This window comes from Nannobrachium achirus (genome assembly GCF_963921795.1).
Source record: "Nannobrachium achirus genome assembly, chromosome: 6".
NCBI lineage: Eukaryota > Metazoa > Chordata > Actinopteri > Myctophiformes > Myctophidae > Nannobrachium > Nannobrachium achirus.
The window spans coordinates 29,814,742-29,840,910 of record NC_137815.1 but is presented as its reverse complement, the minus strand read 5'-3'; the positions used below and the strand labels follow the sequence as shown (position 1 = coordinate 29,840,910).

The following is a 26,169-nucleotide window of genomic DNA, read 5'->3' as shown; positions in this document are numbered from 1 at the left end:
ATTGATTATGGGGTCATGTGATCAGTGACATCATGAAGATGTACTCTTTGGCTTGCAGACCACACCGTTTTCACAACTACATATTTCAAAATTGAAAATGAGTGGTACTCCCCTTTAAGTTAATTGAGAATGAGACGATGACTGAAAAATAGATTCATATTTGTTGTATTTGTAATACCATTTGGTGAGAGGGATCCTGTATGTATTAATGTACAGTGTTTTGTGTCATCTAACGGAGTAAGGGCATGTCACAATGTACCTTTATTCATACTTTTATTCCACATCATTCCTATTGAAATGCATTGGCAGAATCCACCCTCATAAGGAAAAGTACTGAAAATTGGAAATACATAATTAAAGTAAAAAATACCTCAACATTTTACTTAAGTACAGTACTTGAGTAAATCAAATGTACTTTAAACCACAGACTGACAGGCCATAGTATCACAGTGTGGACCTGCCATTAGCCAGACTGAACGTGGATTCACACAAGGAACCAAATGGACCCATGGTGTTCCTTGCAAATAAAATATTTGAGAAGTAAGTAAGCCTACTAGTGGCACATGTGCCATAGTGTCATACTGTCATAGTAAATCAGTGTCACATATTCTAATGAAAACATGGCCATACAGTAGGCCTAATTGGGTCTTATGATCAAAATAATTATATTGGTGTGTGTAAAAAAGAAAATTAAACTTTGCCACAGACAAGGACAATCTTTGCCACGGACACATTTGTCTGTGTACGGACATATTGCAGATATTGCAGCAGAAAAGGCCAAAGCAATGGCACCGCCCTGGAGAAGGAGGGTAAGGTGAATCGGGTGAATTATGATGGGCATTCAGTGATGTTACTAGGTTTTCAATGTAATGGGTCCGGGACCCACAGGTGGTCATTCAAATGGGTCCCAGAAAAGTTTTATGAGTCCTCAATACAATGTTTTCGAGCGCTGTGAGCTTGTAGATCGGCTATTTTCAAAATGTTTGCCTATTTCTTATATTTATTTTACAATTTGGCTAATGTTTGAACTTAGAAATAGGATTTCTAAATACACTAGGGCCTAGTGTATTTAGAAATCCTATTTCTAAGTCTGTAGCCTAGTGACTAGGCTACAGACACCATTTAATTATATTTATATCACTGGGACCCCAATTTATATTAAATGTTAAAATACTAGAGTACAAATGGAACAGGTCCATTTGGTTCCATTTGTTCACCGAGTTACAGACCCATAAAGTTCTATTTGGTTCCTAACTATCATTTATCTAACCTCGCCTACCAGTCTTTATCGGGAGAAAGCCTGGTGTTCGTTCACAACAGACCGTTTGGTTTCCGCCTAAAGCACGGAAACCACTAGAAGAAGCGGCGTTGCTTTGATTCAGTTCCCCTTGTTTGTTTCCCCAATCACTATTAAAATGCTCGAGAAGCCTAGTGTAGTCTTGCCAGTCGCTATGAGTTTGACTAAAAGATCACATACCAAACGAATTTTTCGAAAGCAAAACTACGTCGCATCAAGGTGTTTATTAGGTAGGCCCTAAAACTATGTCCTTGGGTGCAGGGGAAATTTTGGGTTAAAACTGAATCCGGTTGATAGTTCCGGCCAAAGTGTAGTCCGTCTTAGGACTACAACATGACGTAAAGTGGTTTCCGCTCCCGACAGGATCAAACCTCGTAAAGTGAAGTGATCCCAGACTACATTTATCTGGGGACCCCCTGGAACTCCAGGGGGACCCAGGACCCCACTTTGAGAACCACTAGTGAAAATAGTTTTTAGCTGTTCCAGGTTTAACTGTTTATCTTACACAATACATTAAAAAACAAATTCAACTATCTAAACTAATATAGCAACTTAAGTAGAAGAAGTAAATTATTTTAACATGGACTCCAATGGAGGCGCATCCCCGGGACCCCAGGACCATGACATGAATGAGTCCCTGGGCGACTTGAATGAGTTTTTGATGCGGGATGCGCACGTAATGACATCACTGCGGCATTAAATTGATGGCTATTCACCAGAGTGACAGTGAACACAAACAGTTGATACAACTGTTGATACATCTGAATTGAAATGCTAAATACTGTAGGCCTATATTGGTTCCTGGTGGTGTGCTGCATTTTGTTAAATGTTTGTTTTTGAATGGAAGACAGTCTCTTGACTGATTATGATACTGCCTTCCCTCCACTAGATGGTGCATTGGACCACAAGTAGACAACACATAAAATACAACCCTAACTTTATGTGAAATAGTGAATATAATAACAGTTTGGAATTATGCTCCTATAATACAGCAGTGGTTCTAAAACTTTTCAAGCTGGGACCCCCCAAAATAATCGTATTTAAACTGAGGACCCCCATGCAGCACCTTGCATTGCAAGGCGTTGTGAGCTTGTGGATCAGTTAGCCTATTTAAATTTGCCTCTTTCTTATATCATTTTTGACTAGTTTTTGTAGTATAGTTTGTTGTTACTTTTGATGCAGTAATGTTCTTTATTAATTTCATTTATTCTCCTTTTTATCTTTTCCCCCCTTTTTTAAGAAATAGGTATATTAAAGGGATAGTTCACCCTCAAAATGACTTTTTTCACCCCATGGAGACTTGGGTTCAATAATAGTTTTTAGTTTTTGTCGCATTGTTAAGAGAATAATTTGATTTCAATAAATTTAGCCTCATTGATTATGGATGGAGACCCAAATGCATTTGGGTTCATGAAGTCTATCAATGGGAGTACATTTATCATGATCACATTTATATCAAATAATGCAAAAATAATTATAAAAAAAAGAAAAGAAAAAAACATTTTGGGGGTGAACTACTCCTTTAAATGTCCTTAATTTGCCACTTTGCTGTCATTTGGGGACCCCCCCTTCACCCCACCCCAACTGTGCCCACCTCACCCCACCTAACCTCAGCCCATCATGAGAGCTACATCACCTCATCCCACCCCATCTTACCTCCAGGGTAGCATGTTGTTTCACTTCACCCATTTGCAGCCTATTTTCATATAATTGGTCCTCAGTATTATGCTTATTATAAAGATACGAGTTCTGTCTATTCAGTCTGAATCTCAGAGGAGGGCTGTGTTCAGAAATCTGCCTAGTGACAAGTAGGCAGTTTTGGTCATTTCAAACAACATTTAGGCTATTGATTGATTGATTGATTGATTGATAGTTTATACTTCTTCCTACTCCTTTTCGAAGATTCTTGATGTTGTCATGTTATTTTATGATGTTTTGATTTTATAAAAGTATTGTATGTAATGTTTTTGAAAAATGTATTAGCCTACTTTTTCCACCACTCTAAAAAAAAGTGTTCTTGCTGACAAGACGCACCTGCTCATGCAGAACAACATTACCTGTACCACACTACAGTACAGTACAGTAGCTACAGTACGCGCTTTGATTGGCTGCCGCAGCCTTCAATCAGCTCTGAAGCCTCCGCCCCTTCCACCCGACCCCCCTACAGTGACGTCACGAGGGGGCGTGGTGCTGCTGGTGAGTCAAGTAACAGCAGAGAAGAGCTTTCTGTTTCTGAACGAGTTGGAAAGCAACGCACATAGCAGAGAGAGAGGGAGAGAGAGAGATCCGACCTTTGAAACCAACCGTCACATTGCAGGTAAATGCCCGGGCTGTTATTTTTGTTACTATATTCTTATGAACTTGAATGTTCAATTGTTTTCTATTTTACCACATGATGCGAGAGGGGAATCACGTTGGGACTGGAAATGTAGAAGGAGCGCTCCTCCTCCCCGTGCTGTGCTCCCCATGCATATCTGCTGCTTTCTGACAGCTGACCCCCTTATCATCTCTACAGGCTCCCTTGTGTTACTGTATTATCTTATCTTTAGAATTGCGTTGCTATGGGACTGAGAGCAGGACTGAGAGCAGCTTGGGTTCAGCTCTGCCAATGTAGCGATCTATCCTATTCATATCAAATTCATTGGAAATACAAACTTATTTATTGGGCTCAATGCTCATTTGTTATGATGGTGCGCTCGTTCCAACACCTTGCGCTGTGGCTTGGTTGATGCAATAATGTATGTACAAGTGACTGCTTGCGCTCTGATAGACTTCAGAAGTAGGCTAGACTCCTCTATATTTCCAGTTATGTGAAGTCAACCCTACAAATGACAGAAATAGAAAGAAACAGTATTAGTCCAATCTTCACAGAAAGTCCTTGTTGTATGTACTGTGTAGACTGTCACTGGAGGAGACTGAGGCTGTGGTAATAGCTTGATGTTGTGTAGCCTACTGTATATGATTTCATATTTCATAGTTCAAATACCACTGGGCGTTTGGGGATTTCTCTGACTTTCCCTGATTCCCTGCCTGCTTTCACTTCTATCTCTCTCCACCCCTTTATCTCTCTCTCCCTCTTTATATCCCTCCTCCATCTCTCTCTACCCCCCCCCCCTTTATCCCTACATCTCTCTATCTCTCTCTACCTTCTCCTCCCCTCTCACTTCCCCTCTCGCCCTGTCTCTCACCTTCCCACCTACACTCTTTCCCTACAAGTACAGTTGTACACACACACACACACACACACACACACACACACACACACACACTCGATTGTCAAAATGTGTTTTTGTTTGTTGCACGGTACATCATAATCAGATTTAATTGTATCCTTCAACCTCCAAATGACTGCATACAGCAATTGTAGAAATATTAGACCTTAGTTAAAGGAGTAGTTCACCCCCAAAATGACTTTTTTTCTATTGATTACTCGCGCCATGGAGACTTGAGTTCAATAATATATGTTTGTATTTGTCGCAGGACACAACATTTATTATAGTAAATTGGCCCCCATTGATTCCCAAAATCAAATGCATTTGGGTCCCCATCCGGAATCAACATTGGGAGGGCGTCGATATTTCGACATAAAATTTGTTCAGCGTTCCATGATTTGTTTCGACGAGGGTAAATGTCAACCTGGTGAAATGCTAACCTGCCGACGCTGGTGAATGCTAACCTGGTGGTGAATGTTAACCACTATGCCTAAACCTAACCCTAACCTCAGTAAAACTAATGCCTAAACCTAACCCTAACCCTTAGTCGAAACAATGACACGTAGAAATAGCGAGATCTCTCCATCAACGTTGACCCCACCACCCCTCAACCCAATTTAATCAATTAATAAGCTCATTATTTTTGAAGGGAGTCACTGACACCGCTGTCAGTCCCAGTGGAACCCTGCCAGCCGCCTGCATGCGTGGTGGCCGTGCTGCTGCTGTTTAGAATTTGATAGTGACAACAAGGACATTCCAGACAGGACAGGCAACCACTGTGACACCCAAGTGCTCGGCGGCTGTCGAGGGACCTCTAACGCCTAGTGTTTGTTTTCACGATGGTTGTCTGCGATAGACCGTTAACGGCGTGGCAATATAGGCCCGTCACAATGATTACATAACCGTCTAATCGCAATTATTTTGCATAGTCGTCATATTCATTTCCATGTTGAGAAATGTTCATATAGTTTCAAGCAGAAAAAGTAGTGGAAATAGCAGATCTACAAGCTCACAACGCATCGCGATGCGATGCGTTGTGAGTTTGTAGATCAGCTATTTCTACTATAAATGTAAGAATAAAGTTATTAAACATGCCAGTCCTTCCTTTGTATATTTAGGTTATTTGTCATATCTGTCCTGTGCAACTTCAAAGCCAAACTGAAACAGAAATGTAATTTTTATTCATATGCGCCAATGTTCAGCGACAAAAACACAAACGCAATTATTTGTGTGACAAGTAATCGTCGTGTAAAATGTCATAATCATGACAGCCCTGGTAGCAAATAGAGAACCAATGTGGCAACAATGTGGTAAAACAGACACTCTTATTCCGCTTCCTATTGTAGTGAGGTTCCTCGTGGTGGAGTAACTGTAAAAATAACCATCACAGACAAATGATTGTCAGATGTTGTCACTAAGGGTTGCCCACCTGTCCCTGGCAGGTGAATAAACCTTTTGGGCAGGTGGAGGAGTTTGCTTTCAGGTTGCCTGAGCGGGCATGAAAGTGCTCGTTTGAGAGGGGACTCAACCGTCTATATGAACACAACACCAGATATCTGTCCAAAGTAAACGCCTGAACCTGGCCAGAGCGCTCTGTCTTCTGGTCTAGTGTGGAATGTAAAAAATAAGAGGACTGTTTACCTATACAATGTGCTGTTTTCACTGTTGCTACACTTGAGATTATAACATTCATAGCTATGTAGGTATTTGGCATAAAAATATAGGTATAATTAAGTGTTAAATTGTACGGTAATTACATTTTAAGTGGGCATGGCCTTTGGGCAAGCAGAACCTGACCTGTACTTGCCCAAACGGGCAAGTTCCTCTGAGACCTTAAAAACTCATTCACTGCCATTTTGAATGGTCTACTTTCAGGGCTCCCTGCCAAGAGGCCTCCATAGACTTCCATGTAATTTATAGTGCACGGATCATGCACGCCCATGCACAGATGATGCACCATGTTTGTGCAGTTTGTTCACAGCTTTCAAACAAAAAAGTCCGATTGGAAATCCGTTCAGGCATTCATGAGATAGATGCCATTATGTTTTACATGTTATGTAAACAAAAATGGCTGCCCTGTTTGAAAGATGGGGTTGTATGGGGGTGAAACATGCAAAATCGCGATTGAAATCGTTTTAACTAGTCATACTCGTCATTGGCAGAGTGGACACACTTATTGCGATCGTAGGTCGCATTTACTACCAAAAGCTCCACGGGCTGTCTGTCAGTCAGTCAGTCCGTCAGTCACACTTTTGCCCTGCTCATATCTCCACAACCGTTGCCCCCATCCATGCCAAATTTTGCACACACACTCCTTGACTGCCAAACTACAACCTCCAAGGACCCCCAGATGTAAAAAATGACCAAATGTGCTCACACGTCACACGTCACACTTTTTCCCTGCTTATATCTCCGCACCCGTTGACCCGATCCATGCCAGATTTTACACACACAGTCCTTGCCTGCCAAACTACAACCTCCAAGGACCCCCGGAGCCCCAGGGACCGTAAAAAATGACCAAATGTGCAAAAATGACCAAATGACCACCCCAACGGGGCTGCTCACGGGGAATTCCCGGGGACCACCGACTCCTGGTGCTCCAGAACGGATGCAAAAGTGGTGGTGCCCCCAGTGGAGGACCCCCTGCCACTGCAGCGCACATAAAATGCCGTAACTCGGGCTAGGAGCGTCCGGGAGAGCCGGGGCCGGTACCTATTCGTCCGCCAAGGCAACGCGGAGACCCCACCCCTCATTTCTCACATGGCCCTATTCTAGCGCCACCTTCAGGCCGATTTTTAAAACACATTTTTGGACACTGCTCCTACAGTTTTTGCCCTAAAATCACGAATATCACTACACAGCATGTCTACACTCATGTCATCAACATGGATCAGGAAGATTTGGGAAAAACACATTTTTGCCCTATTTGTGGAGATAAGCCACCTACGGTCGCTTATCTCCCGATTAGGGAGTCTTACTGGTATAACTCGTCAAACTAGTCATAGGCAGTGGGTGAGTTAATGTCAACCCCTGGTTGTTAAAGGGGTAGTTCACCCAAAATAATTTACTTATTTTCTATCAATTACTCCTCTAAAGGGGAATGTTTCACTTTAAAACACTACTACGTCTACTAGGCCTTTTGTTATGCACCCCCCCCAGGCATTTTCTTTAAGTTGCTTGATTAAATATTTAGATATTTGATATGTATTTTATCAAACATGCCACCCTTCCTATAATATAAAGTCACATTGTAACTTCAAACTCCATTAGACTCATTGGTTGGAGATAAAAGGCTTTAAGGGCACGGTCACACCGCACTATAATTCTACCTATGAGGGTGCATTCTGCCAATGCATTTCAGTTGGAATGGAGCGGTTTGTTTTTGTTGCCATTTGCGGTTTTCTGTTTTTGTCTGTTAATGGCTTTTATAGTGGATTCTTGTTTGTGAAGTTAAGTAAGTCAATCAATAATAGCCTAATGATGATAATTCGTATTATTCATATCATGTCATTCATAATTAATGAGTATAAATATGAATGAATCAGCTCATCTCTTGCAGTGGGCCACTGGGGCAGCATTATGTTTGTTCTATAACCCTTTCCTTTGTGATACATTCTTTATGCACATCCCCCCCTGACAATTACAATAAACCACAAGCTCTATACCACCCAGGAAGTAAGTGTGTGTGTGTGTGTGTGTGTGTGTGTGTGTGTGTGTGTGTGTGTGTGTGTGTGTGTGTGCACGCACGTGCGTGCGTGCGTGCGTGCGCGTGTCTGCGCGTGTCTGCGCGTGTCTACTGTCTAGTACTGTGTTATTGCATATGAGTATTTTCTTTGTGCTTGGGGGTTTACTATCTATCTAAAAGCAGTGGTCTTCCACACACAACAATGATTCGCAACTCATTGAACTCAACAAGTTGCAACTGCAACAACCACTTGCAACAGAATCCCCAAACTGCACCGACCTGCAGTGAATGGGTCAATTCAGAGACCGCTGCCTGCAACTGGTTGCAAGTTGCTCACTCACTGCTAATCGTTGGTGTGTCGAGGACTGCAGGGCTTCACACATAAGCATGCACACACACATCATCATTTTCAGAGTCTTCATCTAATATGTCATACAGCCACCTTACTGTGTTTGTGTGTATTGTTTGTGTGTGCATTTCTTCTATCCACTGCTCTTCACAGGAATGGGAAATCAGTGAGTACACAGCAATTCTATCCATGAATAACCATTTTTTTTATTTTGTAATTCCCGAGGGTGTATATGAATGCTGCATGTTTAGTAGAAGAACGTAGGGCTGGGCGATATGACTTCAAATCTAAATCACAGCAATAGCCGATCTACAAGCTCAGCTATTTTCACCATTTGTGTACGCCATCATTGTACAAATAAGTTTATTACAGGGTTAAGTGGTTAATCTGACAATTCGATATAGTCGATGATAAAACTATTCGATTTCTGTCGTGTCAATTGGCTCAATTCGTACATTTATTACAAAAAAAACTGTCCTTCTCGATTCCCGAAGATACATTTTATTGGTTTCTAAATATCGTTTTTGAATTTCTCTATATTTTTGGGTTAATTGCCCAGCCCTAGTAGAACGTAGGCAATGGGATTCTGTTCAGTTTAGTTATTGTGCCTCTCCCTGACTGTTACACCTGAAGACTCAGCCCTCATCCTGCCCTCAACGCCTCCAGGTTATTTGAGTGGCGTAAAAAAAAAGCCTGATCTATGCCTCTGCTTTTTTTCTTCTTCTTCTTTTCTCTTTTTTTCCCACAAAAATAACACATTTTTCAAATGTAATCGTATTTTTGTCGAGCAACAACATACATCAGGCTTAACTTGTGCCATTGTTAGACACAAGTTATTTCATCAAACGAACGGAGGCTTTTACGGGTCGTTTGTACTATTGTACCTGCATGAATCAATCTCTCCTATCTCCTTATCACTATGTACTGTATTATGTATGTACTATATACTGTCCTGTGTAAGTCTTTACTTTGCTCTCAATTGATCTTTTACTTTCTTAAAAGGATGCCTGGCTAATAAGCTGTATATGCCCCCTAATACATTATAATTGCTCTCTATAACTAAACTTGAAAATTCAAAACACCTTAAATATTGTATTTATTTTCCATAGGGCTGGACCATACATGATGGGACAAATCATCAATTTGCGATGGGAGCTGTTCTATTTAGTCAAAGATTAACTATTTCTGAAATAAATAAAATATTTAAGGTGTTTTTTAAATTTTAAATTTTAGTTATAGAGGGCAATTATATCATGTATTAAGGGGATCCTTTTAACTCTTGGTCAATGGTCAGAGGTCAGATATCTTGAATACACGACCGACCAGTGTTGATGGTGAGGTGCTGAACACCACGGCAGGAAACCAGTTAAATTCCAAAGAGCTTTATTGGCACGAGAAAACATGTTTACATTGCCAAAGCAAGTGTCAAAATAATAAAAACTATTGAAAATGGGGAAGGGGAACATATATACAGTTGGAGGGGGTATGTCACATAGTGTGTGTGTGTGTGTGTGTGTGTGTGTGTGTGTGTGTGTGTGTGTGTGTGTGTGTGTGTGTGTGTGTGTGTGTGTGTGTGTGTGTGTGTGTGTGTGTGTGTGTGTGTGTGTGTGTGTGTGTATAAGAGCAAATGTGGTTAAGCATTTGAATTGTGTACATTCATTTGTGTAAAATTAGGTATTTTCTATTTGAATATAGACAATTATATCACAGCAGCTCTGAGGTTATTACCGTCCGGTGTTGATGTATTTATAGTTTCTGATGACTTTAGTTCAGAGTTACAGTAGCAAGTTTGGGGACAAAATAATCATTTGTCCCCAAACTTGCTGGTCTTGTTGCCACTTGTCTCTCGAGAACAGACTGAGCTCCAGAAAATGACCTTTTCTTTGACGATGGCTAGCCAGATTGTGTTGCCACTGACCTGTCTTATTGGTCACAGCTGTTATCTACAGTCCATTGTTGTCCAGTCCAAAACCTCTATTACAAGGCATACATTTGGGTCAAAGCCCTTTCAAGCTTGTGTTAGAAATTACGTTGCACCGCAAATCAAATCTTCCAGGAATTGTTCGAACTGGAACAATTTGAGCAACATTTGAAAAGCAGGGCTGGTAGAAGTCCATAGGAAGAATTCGATTCCTGAATTCTTTGTATTGCCAGATATGTTTTTCACATAGGAGGAATTTGTCTTGGTGAGGTTGGTGCATTCATTGCACTGAAAGCATATACAGTTTAAAACCCCAAAGATGCTCTGTTTATTATTTTTTTCTTCTTTCAGATGTGTTTATTTGTGGATTATTGTATAAAACATTATGCCTAGAAATGGATTCTAAATGTCTAGCGCAAGATAGTTATGTAAATGTGAGGATTGATTTATTGGTTGAATACTTTGTTAGGTAAAGTCAGACATTTGAGCTAAGAGGATAAAGGATATAACACCAAAAAGTCCCGGGGATTTGTTTCCATTGTGGTCCTATGTATTCAATTCATCAACATAGCATAAAAATAACACCATGATCATCAACATAGTGGAGTACTTTGGAATAGCGTTAACCACTACAGCCTTGTCATCGTAGAATACTGGTAAATAGCTACAAGTTCACTACTCGTCTAATATGGACCCACGGTTGACAGTGGTTAAATAGGAGCTCTAAGTGATGATGTTAAAATAAGTGTTAAATGGCTGTATACTCCCAGAGTAACTATTGCTGTAGATACAGTAGATTGTTTGCTCAGTTACAGGGTTTTATCCCTGTCTATCCAGGCTAGTCCCGTTTGGCCGGTGTAGCGATAAGGCGGTGTAGCGATAAGGCGGTGTAGTGAGACTGTAAAGCAAGCGATCTTCATCCCATTCATGCGTTTATCGTGCGCTTGCCCAGGCCTTACGGCCTGTGCATTCACCACGGCTTCGTAACTCGCGCGGCGCTCCGCCGGCCGCGCGGCCCTGGCCCGCTCTTCGCGGGCACTCGCGACTGCGGCGCTCGGGCGCGAAGAGCAGGACCAAGGTCCGCTGGCCTTCGCGCCGCTTGCAATGTCGTGGACAATAACTGTGACATATAACCATTGTATTGCTCATCAGTACGGTAGGAGAGCCCGTTCGTACATTTGCCCCTGTTAGTCCACTTCGCCGTCACTACACCGCCCTATCGCTACACCGGCCAAACGGGATTTTCCCATCTATCCAGCTCTTTCTTTAGTAAACAGGAAAAAAAAACAAAAAACATTCAGGACAGGATATCAATTTCATCCAATCATGACGGATAGAGAACACGTACAGGATAAATAAGTCTAGTGGGGCTGGAGGTGATGGGAGTGGGACAAATGAAAGAAGAGTAGACACTATGAAATTGATATCCCTCCTGAAATAAGTATTTTCTGTCTGCCAAAGAGTTGGAGAGATGGGGGACACCCCTGTTACCAAACAAACCAAGCATTCCAAGATAATATGGGCTTAATATTGATGACATCAGGGATCTCTATATATGGGCATAAAAGGGACAAGGACTGACACAGAGATCTCCATATATGGCCATTAATTTATTGGTGAATTAACTTTCCCCATTGACTTGAATGGGGAAAATTCAAATGGTAAGACGAAATTCATTTGCAAGTGTGACTTGCGTCACCACACTTGCAATTTCCAATTGCATCTTTCTAGTTTGTCACATCCCAGGTTTATACATTAGGTCTATAGGAGCAGATATAGCATACTGTATGTGAAAGCAGGTAGGCCTATACTGTATACATATACTGTATATACACAGTATTTAGAACATTTGCATCATATGCATGACCAACATTGACGCCATAATGAGGCTAGGTAAAAAAAAAGTAACAGCAGTATCGTACAATGTTTCTTAAAGTGATAGTTCTCCCCCAAAATGACTTTTTTTCCCCATCGATTACTCACCCCATGGAAACTTAAGTCGAATTCATGGATATGTTTTGTAATTTTGTTGCATTCCAGAGACAATAATTTGATAATTTGATCCCTTTAAGGTGTTGTTTCAAAGACCAGTTAGTACAGCATGGAAAGCTAAAACAAAACAAAACATATATTTCAAATGAATAGGCCAGAAGACAAACAATATTGATGATTTCCTTTAGTACTGTAAGTGTGTAAGCTCTTACACAGATGTGTGACTTCCTCTGCACCACTTCCCCTAAAGCACACTGCTTTGCATGCCGGTCTACCACTTTAGATCGCTGTCCATTTGATATTTAAATAGCTTTCACAGCAGAGCTGGCAGAACTAATGTTGTAGAGGAAGTAAAAATGCTGTAAAAGAAATACCTCCATAAATGAAATGACAAGCAAACTGGAAGGTCAGGTCTTCTTCTTGTTCATGAAACTGTTGTTGACTCAATAAGGCATTAAGCACAACTTTATTGTCATAACAGGATCCAACCTACTGTACTTGGACCAACATACGCAAAGGATTAGTTCAGTGAAGACATTATGTTATTATAGACATACGGTGATGAGTTTGCATGAGATCTATCAGGCAAATCAGGGGCACCACGCGGTATATGGAACAATTTCAATTCAATTCAAAGGAGCATGAGAACACATTATGTTTACATTGCCAAAGCCAGCCAGTGTCACAATATGATAAAAACAGTTGAAAATGGGGAATGTTTGTACAGTTGGAGGGGTTACAGCATTGTGTAAACAGAGCTATATGTCACCTTGCGTCGTTATATACATGTTGCATATACATGTATAGGGTATGAAGCTTTTTGTTTGTAGTGACACTTTGGGATGAATAGTAGCATTTCTTTCCTCAAAACTATTTTAATAGTATACAAAAAAGCCTCAGATTTAAAATGTGTTTAAAGAATATGTACTGAATGCAGCAGCACCTACTGTATAGTGGTCAAAACCGTAACATAAAGAACTATATTAATATCATTGTGCGGGTTCTAGGGGTGTTATTCAAACTAATCAATTTAATAGATTATAAAAAAGATAGATTGTAGATAACTTAATAAAATAATTATTTAATAATCATTCCCTACTTTATCACTAGGCAAAAAGTTAGAAAGAAAAAAGTTAGAAAGGCTATTTTCACAATATTTAGTCAAACAAAAATGTAATGCCTCAACTCCTACAATTCCATGTGCTTGTCAGGGTGTGAGCCCCCCCAGTTCAAATTATGGTTATTAAAACCCGTCAAGACCGGGAACACGCATTTGTGTCACGTAACCACTTTAACCATTATTTAATTGTAATACTTTGGCTATTCAAAAATAGCAGATATACAGTACAAGCTCATACAGTAGTGTGGCACTGAGTGCCGCGCTGTGAGCTTTAGATCTGCTATTTTTTAGAAACCTTTGTGCAAATCTTTGAATGTATATATTTTTAAAGCGAACATTTGAAACGCAAATCTTTCTTTCTCTTGGTCCCTGGAACAAAATATTTTCAGATGGGGGCCCGCGGTCAAATGCATATAATTCTAGGGGTCCTGGACATTAAAAAGCAACACAGATACAGTATAGAAACATACGTTTTTTCAGAAATCTGATTTAGAAGACATTTTTGTAGAATTGGGTCCTCAGGTCTTAGGGGGTCGTAGCCTATAAAGGCTGAGAACCACTGGCCTATGCAATATTAGCTGCTCCCTCTGTGTGTTTCAGTGTAACGTAGGGAAAAGCATAATTACTCACCATGCTGCTGCCAGCTATACCAAAGTGACTGAAGCGACTCCCACCTAAGCTGTGCCACCTGCCACTATAGACACTATAGTGCAATGCCTGCCTCTCAATATAGCATAGCATGTAGCGTCTCCTGTGGGTTTCTATGACCACTCACATGAAGCCAACTTCTGGCCTCAGTGGAGGCAGCTAGAGCCGGCTACACCACTTACAGTAACCTGCTTGTGTGTGTGTGTGTGTGTGTGTGTGTGTGTGTGTGTGTGTGTGTGTGTGTGTGTGTGTGTGTGTGTGTGTGTGTGTGTGTGTGTGTGTGTGTGTGTGTGTGTGTGTGTGTGTGTGTGTGTGTGTGTGTGTGTGTGTGTGTGTGTGTGTGTGTGTGTGTGTGTGTGTGTGTGTGTGTGAGAGAGACAGAGAGATTGTACAGTAGTCATAAGAGGCTCTTTTGGCATTGCCTGTTACCTGCCAGGGTTCGATTCCAGCTTGGTGCGCGAAACATTGCCATACAAATGACTGTTAAATATTTGTAATCTGTATTATAATAATTTTTTAATGGACAAAAATTGAGAATGTTGCCTGTCCATTGATTATCACTTTTGATGCCTATCACCAATACATCAACAGTAGACTGACAATAAAGGACCTTTTTTCCCCCTTAATGTTTGTGGTGTGGCGCAGGCTGCGCAGCAGCAGCAGCTTGTAGATCCGCTATTTTCGCTGTGCGTGCGACAAGTTGGGATAACGCCGCTGCATACAACAACATATACATTGTATTGTGCTTTAGGCTTTTATGGGTTTACATAATGATGATATGGAGCTCTGTGCCTGTCCTCTGTGCTTCCTCGTGTCCCCTAAGGACAAAACGGCACGTTGACTCGTGTCATGGAATGTGAACAGTTGACAGACAAAAAGTGACACGGAAATATTAGCTGCCGCCGAGTTGGCATATTTTCATGTCTGTTCCGTTAAAACCTGCTGAGGACCCCATTGTACAAAATGTCTTCTAAATCCTAACAGTTTTCAGAAATACTTTTACCAGGCATCTTTTGGCGATGCTGTATCAGTGGTTCTCAAACCTTTCACGTCACGGACCCCCAAATTGATTCGCTTTAAACAACATACAGTATATTTTCAAAGATTTGCGCCGATTTTCACGATTTTTCAAAACATGATATACCGGTATTTAAAAAGTGCTTAAAATATATCTATAATCTGTATGTTTCTAGGGTGGGGGGGGGGGAGGGTGTGTGCTTGTTTTGTGTGGTATACTCTTCTACAAAGTATAATCAATATTGTATAGATTCATTTGTATGCCTGTATGTCCTTAAAAAACCTGTATAAAACCAATAAACAGATAATATAAAAAAAATATATATCTATAATCTAAAATTACACAGATGTTAAGGGGTCAGATCTACTAACTACTAGGTCATCAGCTCTGTCGTCTCATAGGAGTTGGAGCAGCACTCCTTTGTGTTGCCTGAATGTTTCAGATTTTACAACGTCGCGTGCCTGTAAACTGCCTATTGTGTTCTGTTGTTGGGCTTAGTTGTGGTACAGGTAAGTTCAATAGAAATGCACAACAACAGTTGGAAAAACAATTTAGTTTTCATAAACGTTCCACTTCTGGCTTAGTGGTCAATGTTCCAGGTCTTTCCTTTGACCTTGCAGGCTTAGGCAAAGGTTAAAATGTAATTAGATAGCATGTTATGCAAACAGACGCCGGTCATTGTTGACCTGACATCCTATAGTCATAGTGTGTATAGTTTCAATGTACAGATTATTGACTGATGATAGGTTCTTGGTTTACATATGATCCTAGATTACTATTTCTATGGATTTGATGTATTACCTTGTGCTGTCCTTGCTTATTGTTAGTCACTCTGGATTAACCCATTTAGGCCTGAACATATTATGACGCAATATTTTATGCTTTAAATATAAAAAAATATTTTTGAAAAATCGTGAAAATTAGAATTTTGACCCGGTTAACTACTACTAGTCTGCTAAATGCCTAAATTGTAAATTGGATTTTCCTCTTCCCATCTGTAAGTTTTTATGGACTGAAATGCGATATGTGCCGCGATGTAGTTTGAAACACAAAGGTATTATTTCCTTTCCAACCTTCCCTAGACTAGAAGATAGTTGTAGTTTAAAAACACACAAACGGGTATATTAATTCCTTTCCAACATTCCTAGACTAGAAGAGAGCTTGCATCATCATCTCACCTCTCTTGCCAAAGGGTTGTGCGTTTCTTTTAAACCCCATAGGTGTTAATGATCTGCCTCCTCTCCTCTCCTCTTCTCTCTCCTCCTTCACACCAGCATTGTAGCCGACCGTCATCACCGAAAGAAGAAGATGCCACTGGGTGACGAATGCCACGACTGGAAAAAGAAGACCTCAGATGTAAAGGAGAACTATGACTTCAAAGAGACCCTCGGAACGTAAGTGTGTCAACGCTGCCAGCGGCAACGACTTTGTTTTACAGTAACAGCTAGCTGTCTGTGTGTGGGTTGATGATGATGATGAGCTGCCTCACGCTCTGGAAGATGTCTCCACGGTCTGGATTAGAGCCCAGCCCATGGCAAATGTTCGGATCTGATGCCGAGCCTGGTTTTTATGGAGAGTCCTATGCCAGTGGTTGTCAAACTCTTCAAATGTTCATGGACCACCGGTTTGATATGCATTCATTGATGCAATTTACAATTTACACTACCAGTAAGACGCCTCAGGGGGACAAACGACCTCTCCCAAAAGGGCGAGGTCGCGCCTTCTCTTGGCCATCTGGCCAGTGATGTATATCGGACCAGTTACATACCGTATACATATGGAGATCCATACTGTACCTGCCACACAGATATGGGCTGTCCTCCATATAAGGGCATTCCCATATGAAGTCCTGTTAGATATGACTTAATATTGGAGGACGGAGACATGATGTACCGTTTCTCATACTAAACTGCGACCTATGGTTGCAATAAAGTCCTAACTCTATAAAAGTGTAGTTACATGGTGCCACCTACTGATTATCTCACGATTCATCTCCTGATATTGCATAATCGTATATTGCAGAAACCTCTCATCTCAATATTAACTTTTTGTGTTTTTTGGTAAATTAAATTGAATCCTACGTGATCATTCTACAGCGTCACACAAAAGCATTCAACGGTAGCAGATCCAGACAGATAGATCAGTCGCGGCTCTTCCTCTCTACATAGGACTTGTATTTCAGCTGTGTGGGATGACAAGCTTTTTCACGCTCTGGAAAATGTCTCGGCGGTCGGTGTGGATACGGTGCAGCCTGATGCATCTAATGACCAGTATAGTGGAAAAAGTACTCACATGTTTTTACTTCAGTAGAAATGTAGAATTATTCTTTTACAAGTATGGGGAGCACCAAGGACAGTTTTTGAATTGCTTGATTCAGCATTTAGATATTTGATATTCATTTTCCCCCATTTGCCGCCTTCCTATACAAACCCATTGTAACTTCAAACTCCATTCAATGAAAACACCTACAGGCCGAGTTTTTTCGATAACTTTTGTCATACATATTTCATACATCAGAAAAAAAGAACAGGTGTTTTCATTGAATCTATCATGGTTAAAATGGAGTTTGAAGTTACAATGGGTTTGTATTGGAAGGGGGCTAATGGAGGGAAATGAGTGGTTGAGTATGGTTGCCAGCTGATAAACGGATTCTGCCAATGCATTTCAATGGGAATGGAGCAGATGTTTTGAGAAATCTGACATTTGCGGATACGTTTGGCGTGACCGTACCCTAAAGTAAAAGAAATCCTCAAAAATTGTATTGAAGTGTACTGTACTTGAGTAAATGTACTTGGTTACTTTAAAGTACACCCCGGCTAATGACTAGCGCTACGCTCATCTGTTCAGCTCAGCTGCACAAAGCAACAGAGACGCTCTCCTCTCTTTCTCTCTCTCTCTCTCTCTCTCTCCTCGCACGTGCCTTCTTTTCCGTTTGATTTGCATGGGTCGTCAATGTTTGTTGTTATTGCCATAGCTGTTGCCAGGGGCGTCACACCAAATTCTGGGCCCTGGGTACAAGGATTCACTGCGGGCCCCCCATGAATGTTAACTATTGAAAAATAGCAGATATACAAGCTCACAGCACGGCACCGAGTGCCGCGCTGCGAGCTTGTAGATCTGCTATTTTTGAAAAATCTTGAAAATGTGTGCCAAGAAACCTATGTTTCCATGTCGGTGATGCTCAAACTTTTTCATGTGAAGGACCCCCCCATCTCAAAATATTTAGTTCCAGGGACCCCCCAGAAGCAAACTTTGAGTTACAAATGTTCACTTAAAAAATACATATATTCAAAGATTTGCGCAGATCTACAAGCTCGCAGCGCGGCACTCGGTGCCGCGCTGTGAGCTTGTATATCTGCTATTTTTCAATAGCTAAAGTTACTAGGGCCCCTCCACCTTGGGCCCTAGTAACTCAGTCCCACTTTCCTACCCCTTGTGACGCCCTTGGCTGTTGCCTTTTAATGTTTACCGTTCTTTAATTGACTGCTTGCAGTGCATGGGGGCTGCTGATGTTTGGTAAGAGGGAGTAGAGAGAGAACCTGGTTGAAATGCAATCGTAGGCTTTAGATGAGGAGCCAGAGTGGCGTTGGCCGTTTGCCCGTACGTGCGTTGGTTTGTTATTAATGCTGTACTGCTGCTGGCACATGAGGGAAAAAGATGCTCCCCAACTCGAGTCCCAACTGCCTGGCTTTGTTGACATGATGCCTATAGCTGACATCTCTGCTCACTGGCTTCTGTCCCGGCTGGTGTGGTTTTCTTTCATTACTAGGCCAAACACAGCTTGTCATTTGGTATTATGGATGCAACAACCAGAAGACATCAATTCACAATATAGTTTAACTATTGAAAAACAGCAGATAAATGTTTTCAAATCTTTGATATTTTTCAAAGCAAACTTTTATAAGTCAAATATCTGCTTCTGGGGGGGTCCCTGCAACAACATATTTTGAGATGGGGGCAAATACATGTAATTTTGGGTGTCATTGACGCTAAAAAGTTTGAGAACCACTGATTCAGAAGAAGGAGAAGACATTTATATAATTGGGTCAATATATTCAAAGACTCGATTATTCAAAAATAGCAGATCTACAAGCTCGCTGTGAGCTTGTAGATCTGCTATTTCTTAATAGCTAAAACATCAAATAATGGTTAAAGTAATAATGCATAATAATGCGTTAATCCAGAGCGATTTTACATTAAGCAACAACAACATAAGGTAATACATCAAATGCGTAGACTTAGTCATCTAGGATCATACAGTAGGTAAACCAATAACTGATTTACACACTATAGGATGCCAGATCTACAAATGAGCTTGGCATCTGTCTACATAACATGCTATCTAAATTACATTTTAGCCTTTGCATAAGCCTGCAAGGTCGTGTTGTGTGTGCATGTGTGGTTGTATGTATGACATTTCCTTTGTGTGGACATGGATAAAATGAAAAATAATTTCAAAACGGCAGCCATTATAAGGTGTACCCAGTAACTCTTGAGAGTGTACAAATGTAACCCTAATAGACCCCCAAAAATGAACACATTTCAGAATAAAGAGCAAGACAAAAGACAGAGAGTGAATTGCTTGATGATCACCGCTGGAATGGAGCATCTAGAATGTATCTAGGTTGTTGCATAATGCATTCAGAGCCAGACAAAAGGGATATTTCTCAGCGCTCAAAATGTGAATTGTACATGGCAGATGACTAATGCATTCGCGTGCACATTTCAAACAGCAAATGTTCTGTTTATTATTTGATTTAACGTCCCTCTCAACAAAGAACTCGAAGTGAAAAGCCCAATCCGGAAACAAATAAAAGGTTGCCTTGCCTTCGCAGGGAATTACACATGCAGTTACGCTTGATTTGTACTTGACAGTGTCCGCATGTCAAGAATAGCCAATAAACAAGCTCATGTATATTGATGTGTTGTGAGCTTGTAGATCTGCGATTCTCTGTGACAAATGTACGCTTGTGGATTATAGGAATATTTCTCAGTGCCACTGTGTTTTGTTTCTATATATATATCGTCGATGTCGGGTGGAAACCTTGTATCTCCAAGTTTCAAATGTGTCCGTTCTTTCGCAAAGTAAAGCCCCGCTTCATCACACAAGGCCGTCACACAAAAGTAGTGAAAACAGCGGATCTACAAGCACACAACGCCTCGCACCGCGAGGCGTTGTGTGCTTGTAGATCCGCCGTTTTCACTAGTTTAAAATCATTTTTAAAATGATAAATGCAAAACGAACAGTTTTGGACATACAAGGTTTTCACCCGACAATGACGACGATATATATCTTTTTGGTGCTTTGGATGTGTGAGTTGGCCTCTGACCCAGGAAACAGTCCATTGAGAGTTCTCTCAAGCCATTCTCACTCTGAGGGCTTGGGAGGGGTTCCTGGACGGGGGGGGACTGCCTGCATACTGTAAACGCCACTGTTTTCCCCAACACTGAGGCCATGGCTACACGGAGCTGGATATTTGTGAATCTAGACATTTTTTGGTGCTGTTGGGGCTTGCAGCCACACGAAGCTGGATATTTTGGCAGTGAATCTGGATATTTTTCAATCCGGATGAATAAGTGGAGACATTGAAAAATATCTGGATATCTGGATCCGTGTAGACATGGAACCCGGATATCTCTGAAGACTTTACTGTGTGTGTGCTTGTCCCCCTAGTGGAGGTCTGGGGAATCAGATTATTTTAGAGGTAGATATCTTTGTTGTGTGGACATAGATATCTTTCTATGTGGATATCTGAAAAACCAGGATATATGAAAAATCCAGCTCCGTGGGACCCATTTGTGAGTCGCGGACATATTTTTGTGGGTCCCTTATTTTTTTGTAGATCTGCTGTTTTCACTAGTTTTGAGTCCTGGGCAAACGTCTAATTTCTCTTTTGGGTCACAAATTAGCTTAAAGGTTTGGGAACCACTGGTCCTCTTTTACTGAGATCTGTTTATTGAGATCTGTGCCAAAATCTGTAATGTATACAGAGAACATAGTAAATATAAAGCTAATGCACTGTAAAGCAGCAATATTGTCTGTTTTAACGTGGACCCATTAACTGCAGCACAGAACAGAATGCCTCCTTTAAATAACACATTAAGTGGCAGGAGGAGTAGTGGTTTCTAGTCCCGGTTTATTCCTACTTAAGAGTCACTCCTATCAACAACTTAGTGTCTGGATTCACATGAGCAGCTTCACAGTAGAGCCACAGAACAGGCCTTTCAACAGAAGCTAATACAAACCAGTGGTAAATATATGGTGGAAACATATATATTTGTTTTACTTAAGTAAAAATATCAATACCACAATGTACCTGAGTAAAAGTACAAATGTAAAATATGCAGAATGTACCATTTCACAAGTTTTCAAAAGTCTAAAATACAAACAGCTTTGAGTATTATGTACATATTGATCTATTGCTGCATATCTACCATGTTCTTTTTTTATGGTGATAGATTGCACAATGCACATTATATTTGTGCCTAGATTATACCTTCAAATGGTTCATTCATACCCTATGCTGAAATGACTTTTGGTGGCGACTCTGGTGGCGACTATATTACAGTAGATGTCTTTATTTTAAAGATATTTTGGAGCTGCCTTAAAGTGCCTTTATTGATATATTTATAGTAAACAGGACATGAAATAGGGAGAGAGATGATGGGGGGGGGGGGGGGGGTGACACGCAGCAAAGGTCGCAGGGATCTTGACTTGAACCCGCGACACGCTGTCAGCAGGGACGTGCTGGCCATTGGGAAAAGCGGGACAACTCCCGAACGGCCGGTTCATTCCCGGGCCGGTCCAGGCCGGCCATTAGGAAAAAAATGAAAATAAAATGTCGGCCTTCGTTCCATTTTGGGGGCTGTGCGGCTGCTTCATCATACAAGGCTGTTGCACAAAAGTAGTGAAAACAGCAGATCTACAAGCACACAACGCCTCGCGATGCGAGGCGTTGTGTGCTTGTAGATCGGCTGTTTTCACTAGTTTAAATCACTTTTTTTTAATGATAAATACAAAACAAACGGTTTTGGACATACAAGGTTTCCACCCGACAACAACGAAATATAACTAAAAAAAGTTGGAGAGGGCCTCTCCAACTCTTTTTCCCGGGCTGAATCAGGGGCCCAGCACGTCCCTGGCTGTCAGGCTGGATTAGCAGCCTATAGGTGCCCAGATGGTTATGCCAACCACCAGGGCCAGATGTCTTTATTATTCACAAGGGATTATTTGCTCGGGTCAATGCATACTGTACATTCAAGACAAGACAATACATAAATATACACCACATATAAAACACCCAGGATTGTACTTCAATTCAATACAAGGTAAACTAATTAGAAACTTAAAGGAATTATGACATGCTGTTTTTACCAATCACATCAGTCTTTGTCCTGGTCCTTAAAATGTGTATTAAAATGTTAAAACGGAAAACTCCACTCCAGTGAGCCATGGCAGGATTTCTGTTGCATTTTGTCTTGCAAAGATAATATACCTAGATTCATATAGGTGTCGTAGTTCAGGAACTTTCTGTTAATCGTCGCCTCTTTTGGAACGCAACAACCACAGTGGTAAATGTTAATGGTAAAAATTGGAACGATACAAAGTGGAAAGTAACGGGTAAATGGTAAATTGCAACGATACAAACACGGTGTAAAGTAACAGCAAATGTGATAAAACCACGCCCTCCCCTGGACAATGATGCCTACATCCAGAGGCCAATGAACTCACTTTTCTGATCCTAATTATTCAAAAAACTACAGATTGCAGAAAAAACACAGAATGTTGAAAGTTCTTCTTATTTTGTGTGTAATTAAGGTCAGGAAACATAAAAATTAAAAAATAATTTGACGTCATATGACCTTTAAATGGTCAACATAATACACAGGTTTATGTAGGGTTAAGTTGGGTATAAGAGGCTCTGCAGCAGTCTTCCCAACATAAGCTGAGCGTCATTTGATGGAATGCTGTTTTATTTCATCATAACACGTAGTGGCTGAATGCCTTATTGCGTTCCTTCCTTGCTTCTCTCTCTCTCTCCCTGGCCTGTGTCGCAGAATTATTCTGTTTTATTGCACAAGGAAGGCCCACGAAGAAATGTTTCTGTAGCCATGATACAAGTGGTAGACGCTGTAACTGTATATATACACCATTATGAAAATACTCGCATGTTGTGCTGTTTGCATTTTGGATATTGTTTTTCTACAGCTTGTATAAATCGTGGCATTTTTTTGTAAATTAATGCCCCTACTTCACACTACAGCGTCACTGCACTAAAGCATCAAAAGTAGAGCTTGTAGATCTGCTACTTTTGCTCCCTTTGAATCTGAATCCTGAAAAATAACAGTTTTGCACATAATGAGGTTTCCACCAGACAGAGATGATTATGGTGTTGGTTTGTTTGTACACTGTAGCACATCTTTTTGAGTTTTACGTAAGGTTGTTTGGGTAGGTAACCTTTTTTCATAATCCACATCCCTTGATGCAAAGCAGCCAAATATTGGGTAGGTTCAGTCCAAGCATAACAGAGCTAATTCTGTAGCATCAAGCTGTACCATGCAGCATGTACAGTCTGAGTCTGCATTCTTTTACTCCTTATTGTTCCATCCCACATTAAAGCTACACTATTAATACAGTATCTGGCTTAAAGTCCTGTTCGCAATTTGGTGTTAGGGGAGTTTCTCACCTGAACTGAGTCAGTGGGTCCCTAGACATGAAAAATCACAGAGGTGCTCGTCCGCCATAGTGCCAGGAATGGCGCAATGGCCAAATCAAATATGGCTGCCATTGGCTATGACGAAAATCCAACTTTTCTGTTTCTGGGTGTATATGCACATGTAATACCTCTATTTGGACTAATTGTGGTGTGGGGAATTCATTGCTGATATTGTTTTGACCATTTTGGGTGATTTGGACCTCAAAAGGTCATGGTCAAGGTCATTTTGCTATTCCGAAGACCGTGGGCCATAACTTGGCCATTGTTAGGAGTAAAAACAGGAGCACTAGGTCTAAATCAACTAATGCTGACATGTATAATTCATTTCTGACATTGTTTTGACCATTAAGGATCATCTTGTCTTTGAAATATCAATGTCAATGCCATTTTTCAAAAACGATTTTGTTCATTACTTGCAATTTTATAGTATTTTTTGTAGGTTTGTTACTATTTTATAGTAAGTTTGTTTTCTTTATAACAAAAGACATACTAGTGAGAAATACAACACGTAAACAGCCACATTTAACTTTAAAGGGGGGTTTAAAATGGGTGTTTAAATGAGCAAATAAGACTATTTACGAATAAAAGTGACAAATAAAATCACACAACAAAAGCACACACAAAATTAAATAACAATTTCCCTCAAAGTGCACCATATTGTGATTGTGTGCATCCAAGTTAGTATGATGTGTTTTTACAGGATGGATTTGCCATTGTTCCATGGCAAAATATGATGCACCGATATCCATCAGCAAGGCAGCCATATCATCGAGAGTCGAAGTGTTCCTTGCATCCATCCATGTTCCATTGGTTCTAGTCTTTCCTCAGGTTCCTTGGCTGTTGCAAGCAGGTGGCAAGACATTCACTAGAAAGGTGCCTTGTTGGTCTCAGCAGTTGTACTTCTCTGCTACCAATGCTGTGTCTTGTTCTGTCAAGGTCTTTGCCTCTCCAAAGTTAGATATTGTATTCGGTCAGAAGCCATAGCTGCATGCTTAGTCCCCACCTGGTCCATGCAGTCATCTCCAGTTTCCAAGGCATATGTCCCCTGATCACTGTCTTGGCTAGTGGTGCTCTAAGATGAGAGACTGCTTGATGCTGTAGAAGCATGTGCCGCTGCACACCTAGTGCCATAATGCTACCAGATCTACTTAATCCCCAGTTCTTGGAAGTATCACTACGACAACTCTCTGGGGTCCACTCATAATCCTGGTGACCCATTATTCCCTCCATTAGGTTAGGGTTATGGGTAGGTTTAGTTATAATAGGGCCAGTTGACTCCACATGTACCAGCAGCTTGGTGACAGCCTCCTCAATCTAGTTCAATCTTTGGGATCTCTTCACCTCCAGCCCCTTTTGCAGGGAGCCACTCATCATCATCAGAGATAACAGAGTCGACAGACGCACCCATCCTTCATCAACTTTACAAATTCTGGGTGTCTGAGGAGAACAAACAGCTCTCCAGCTGTGTGTTCGGAATATGGTGTCCATTCAAGCTTGTGGCGGTGTAGATAGAACGGCTGCCTTGGAATCTGAAGTACGGTTTCAAAGCATGGTTTCATGGTGTGAATTTATGTGTGAATGTGTGTGTTAATGGGCGAATGTGAAATACATTGTACAGCGCTTTGGAGAAGAGCGCTATATACTGTAAATGCAGTGCATTTACCATTATCAGCTCTGTTGTCTCTGTTGATGATTTGGCTAGTGGAGAAGAGATCCCAGACATCTTGAATAGGATTGAGGAGGCTGACACCTGGTGCATGTACACCCTCCATTATAACTAAGCCTATCCCTAACCTTCACTAACCTAATGGTCAGAATAATGGGATGTCGGAACTATGAGCGGACCCCAGAGAGTTGTTGTCTCATTCACATTACTGCTATACTACACCCCATATTTCCAAGCACTGGGGATGAAGGAGATCTGGCAGCAGTATGGCACTGGTGAGACTCACTTCCACTGCATCAAGCAGTCTCATCTTGGAGCACCACTAGCCAAGACAGTGATCAAGGCACATATGCATATGTGCACATATGCATATGTGCCATCTCCTGTCCTGGAGACAGGAGATGACTGCATGGGCCAGGTGAGGATTAAACATGTAGTTATGGCTTCTGACCGAGTACAATATCTAACAAACTTTGGAGAGGCAAAGACCTTGACAGAACAAGACACAGTATTGGTAGCAGAGAAGTATAACTGCTGAGACCAA

At 41.1% G+C, this 26,169-nt stretch overlaps 1 protein-coding gene across 1 annotated transcript in view; it reads left to right on the top strand.

Moving 5' to 3' along the window:
- Positions 1-3,533: 3,533 nt before the first annotated feature.
- The window catches only part of camk1b (calcium/calmodulin-dependent protein kinase Ib), a 91,156-nt gene continuing 68,520 nt past the window's right edge, over positions 3,534-26,169 (top strand). The window contains exons 1-2 of the mRNA XM_080729132.1: positions 3,534-3,614; positions 16,517-16,636. Of these exons, the coding sequence (XP_080585258.1) occupies positions 16,551-16,636 (86 nt within the window). The 5' untranslated portion in view covers positions 3,534-3,614; positions 16,517-16,550. The remainder of the gene's footprint in view (positions 3,615-16,516; positions 16,637-26,169) is intronic.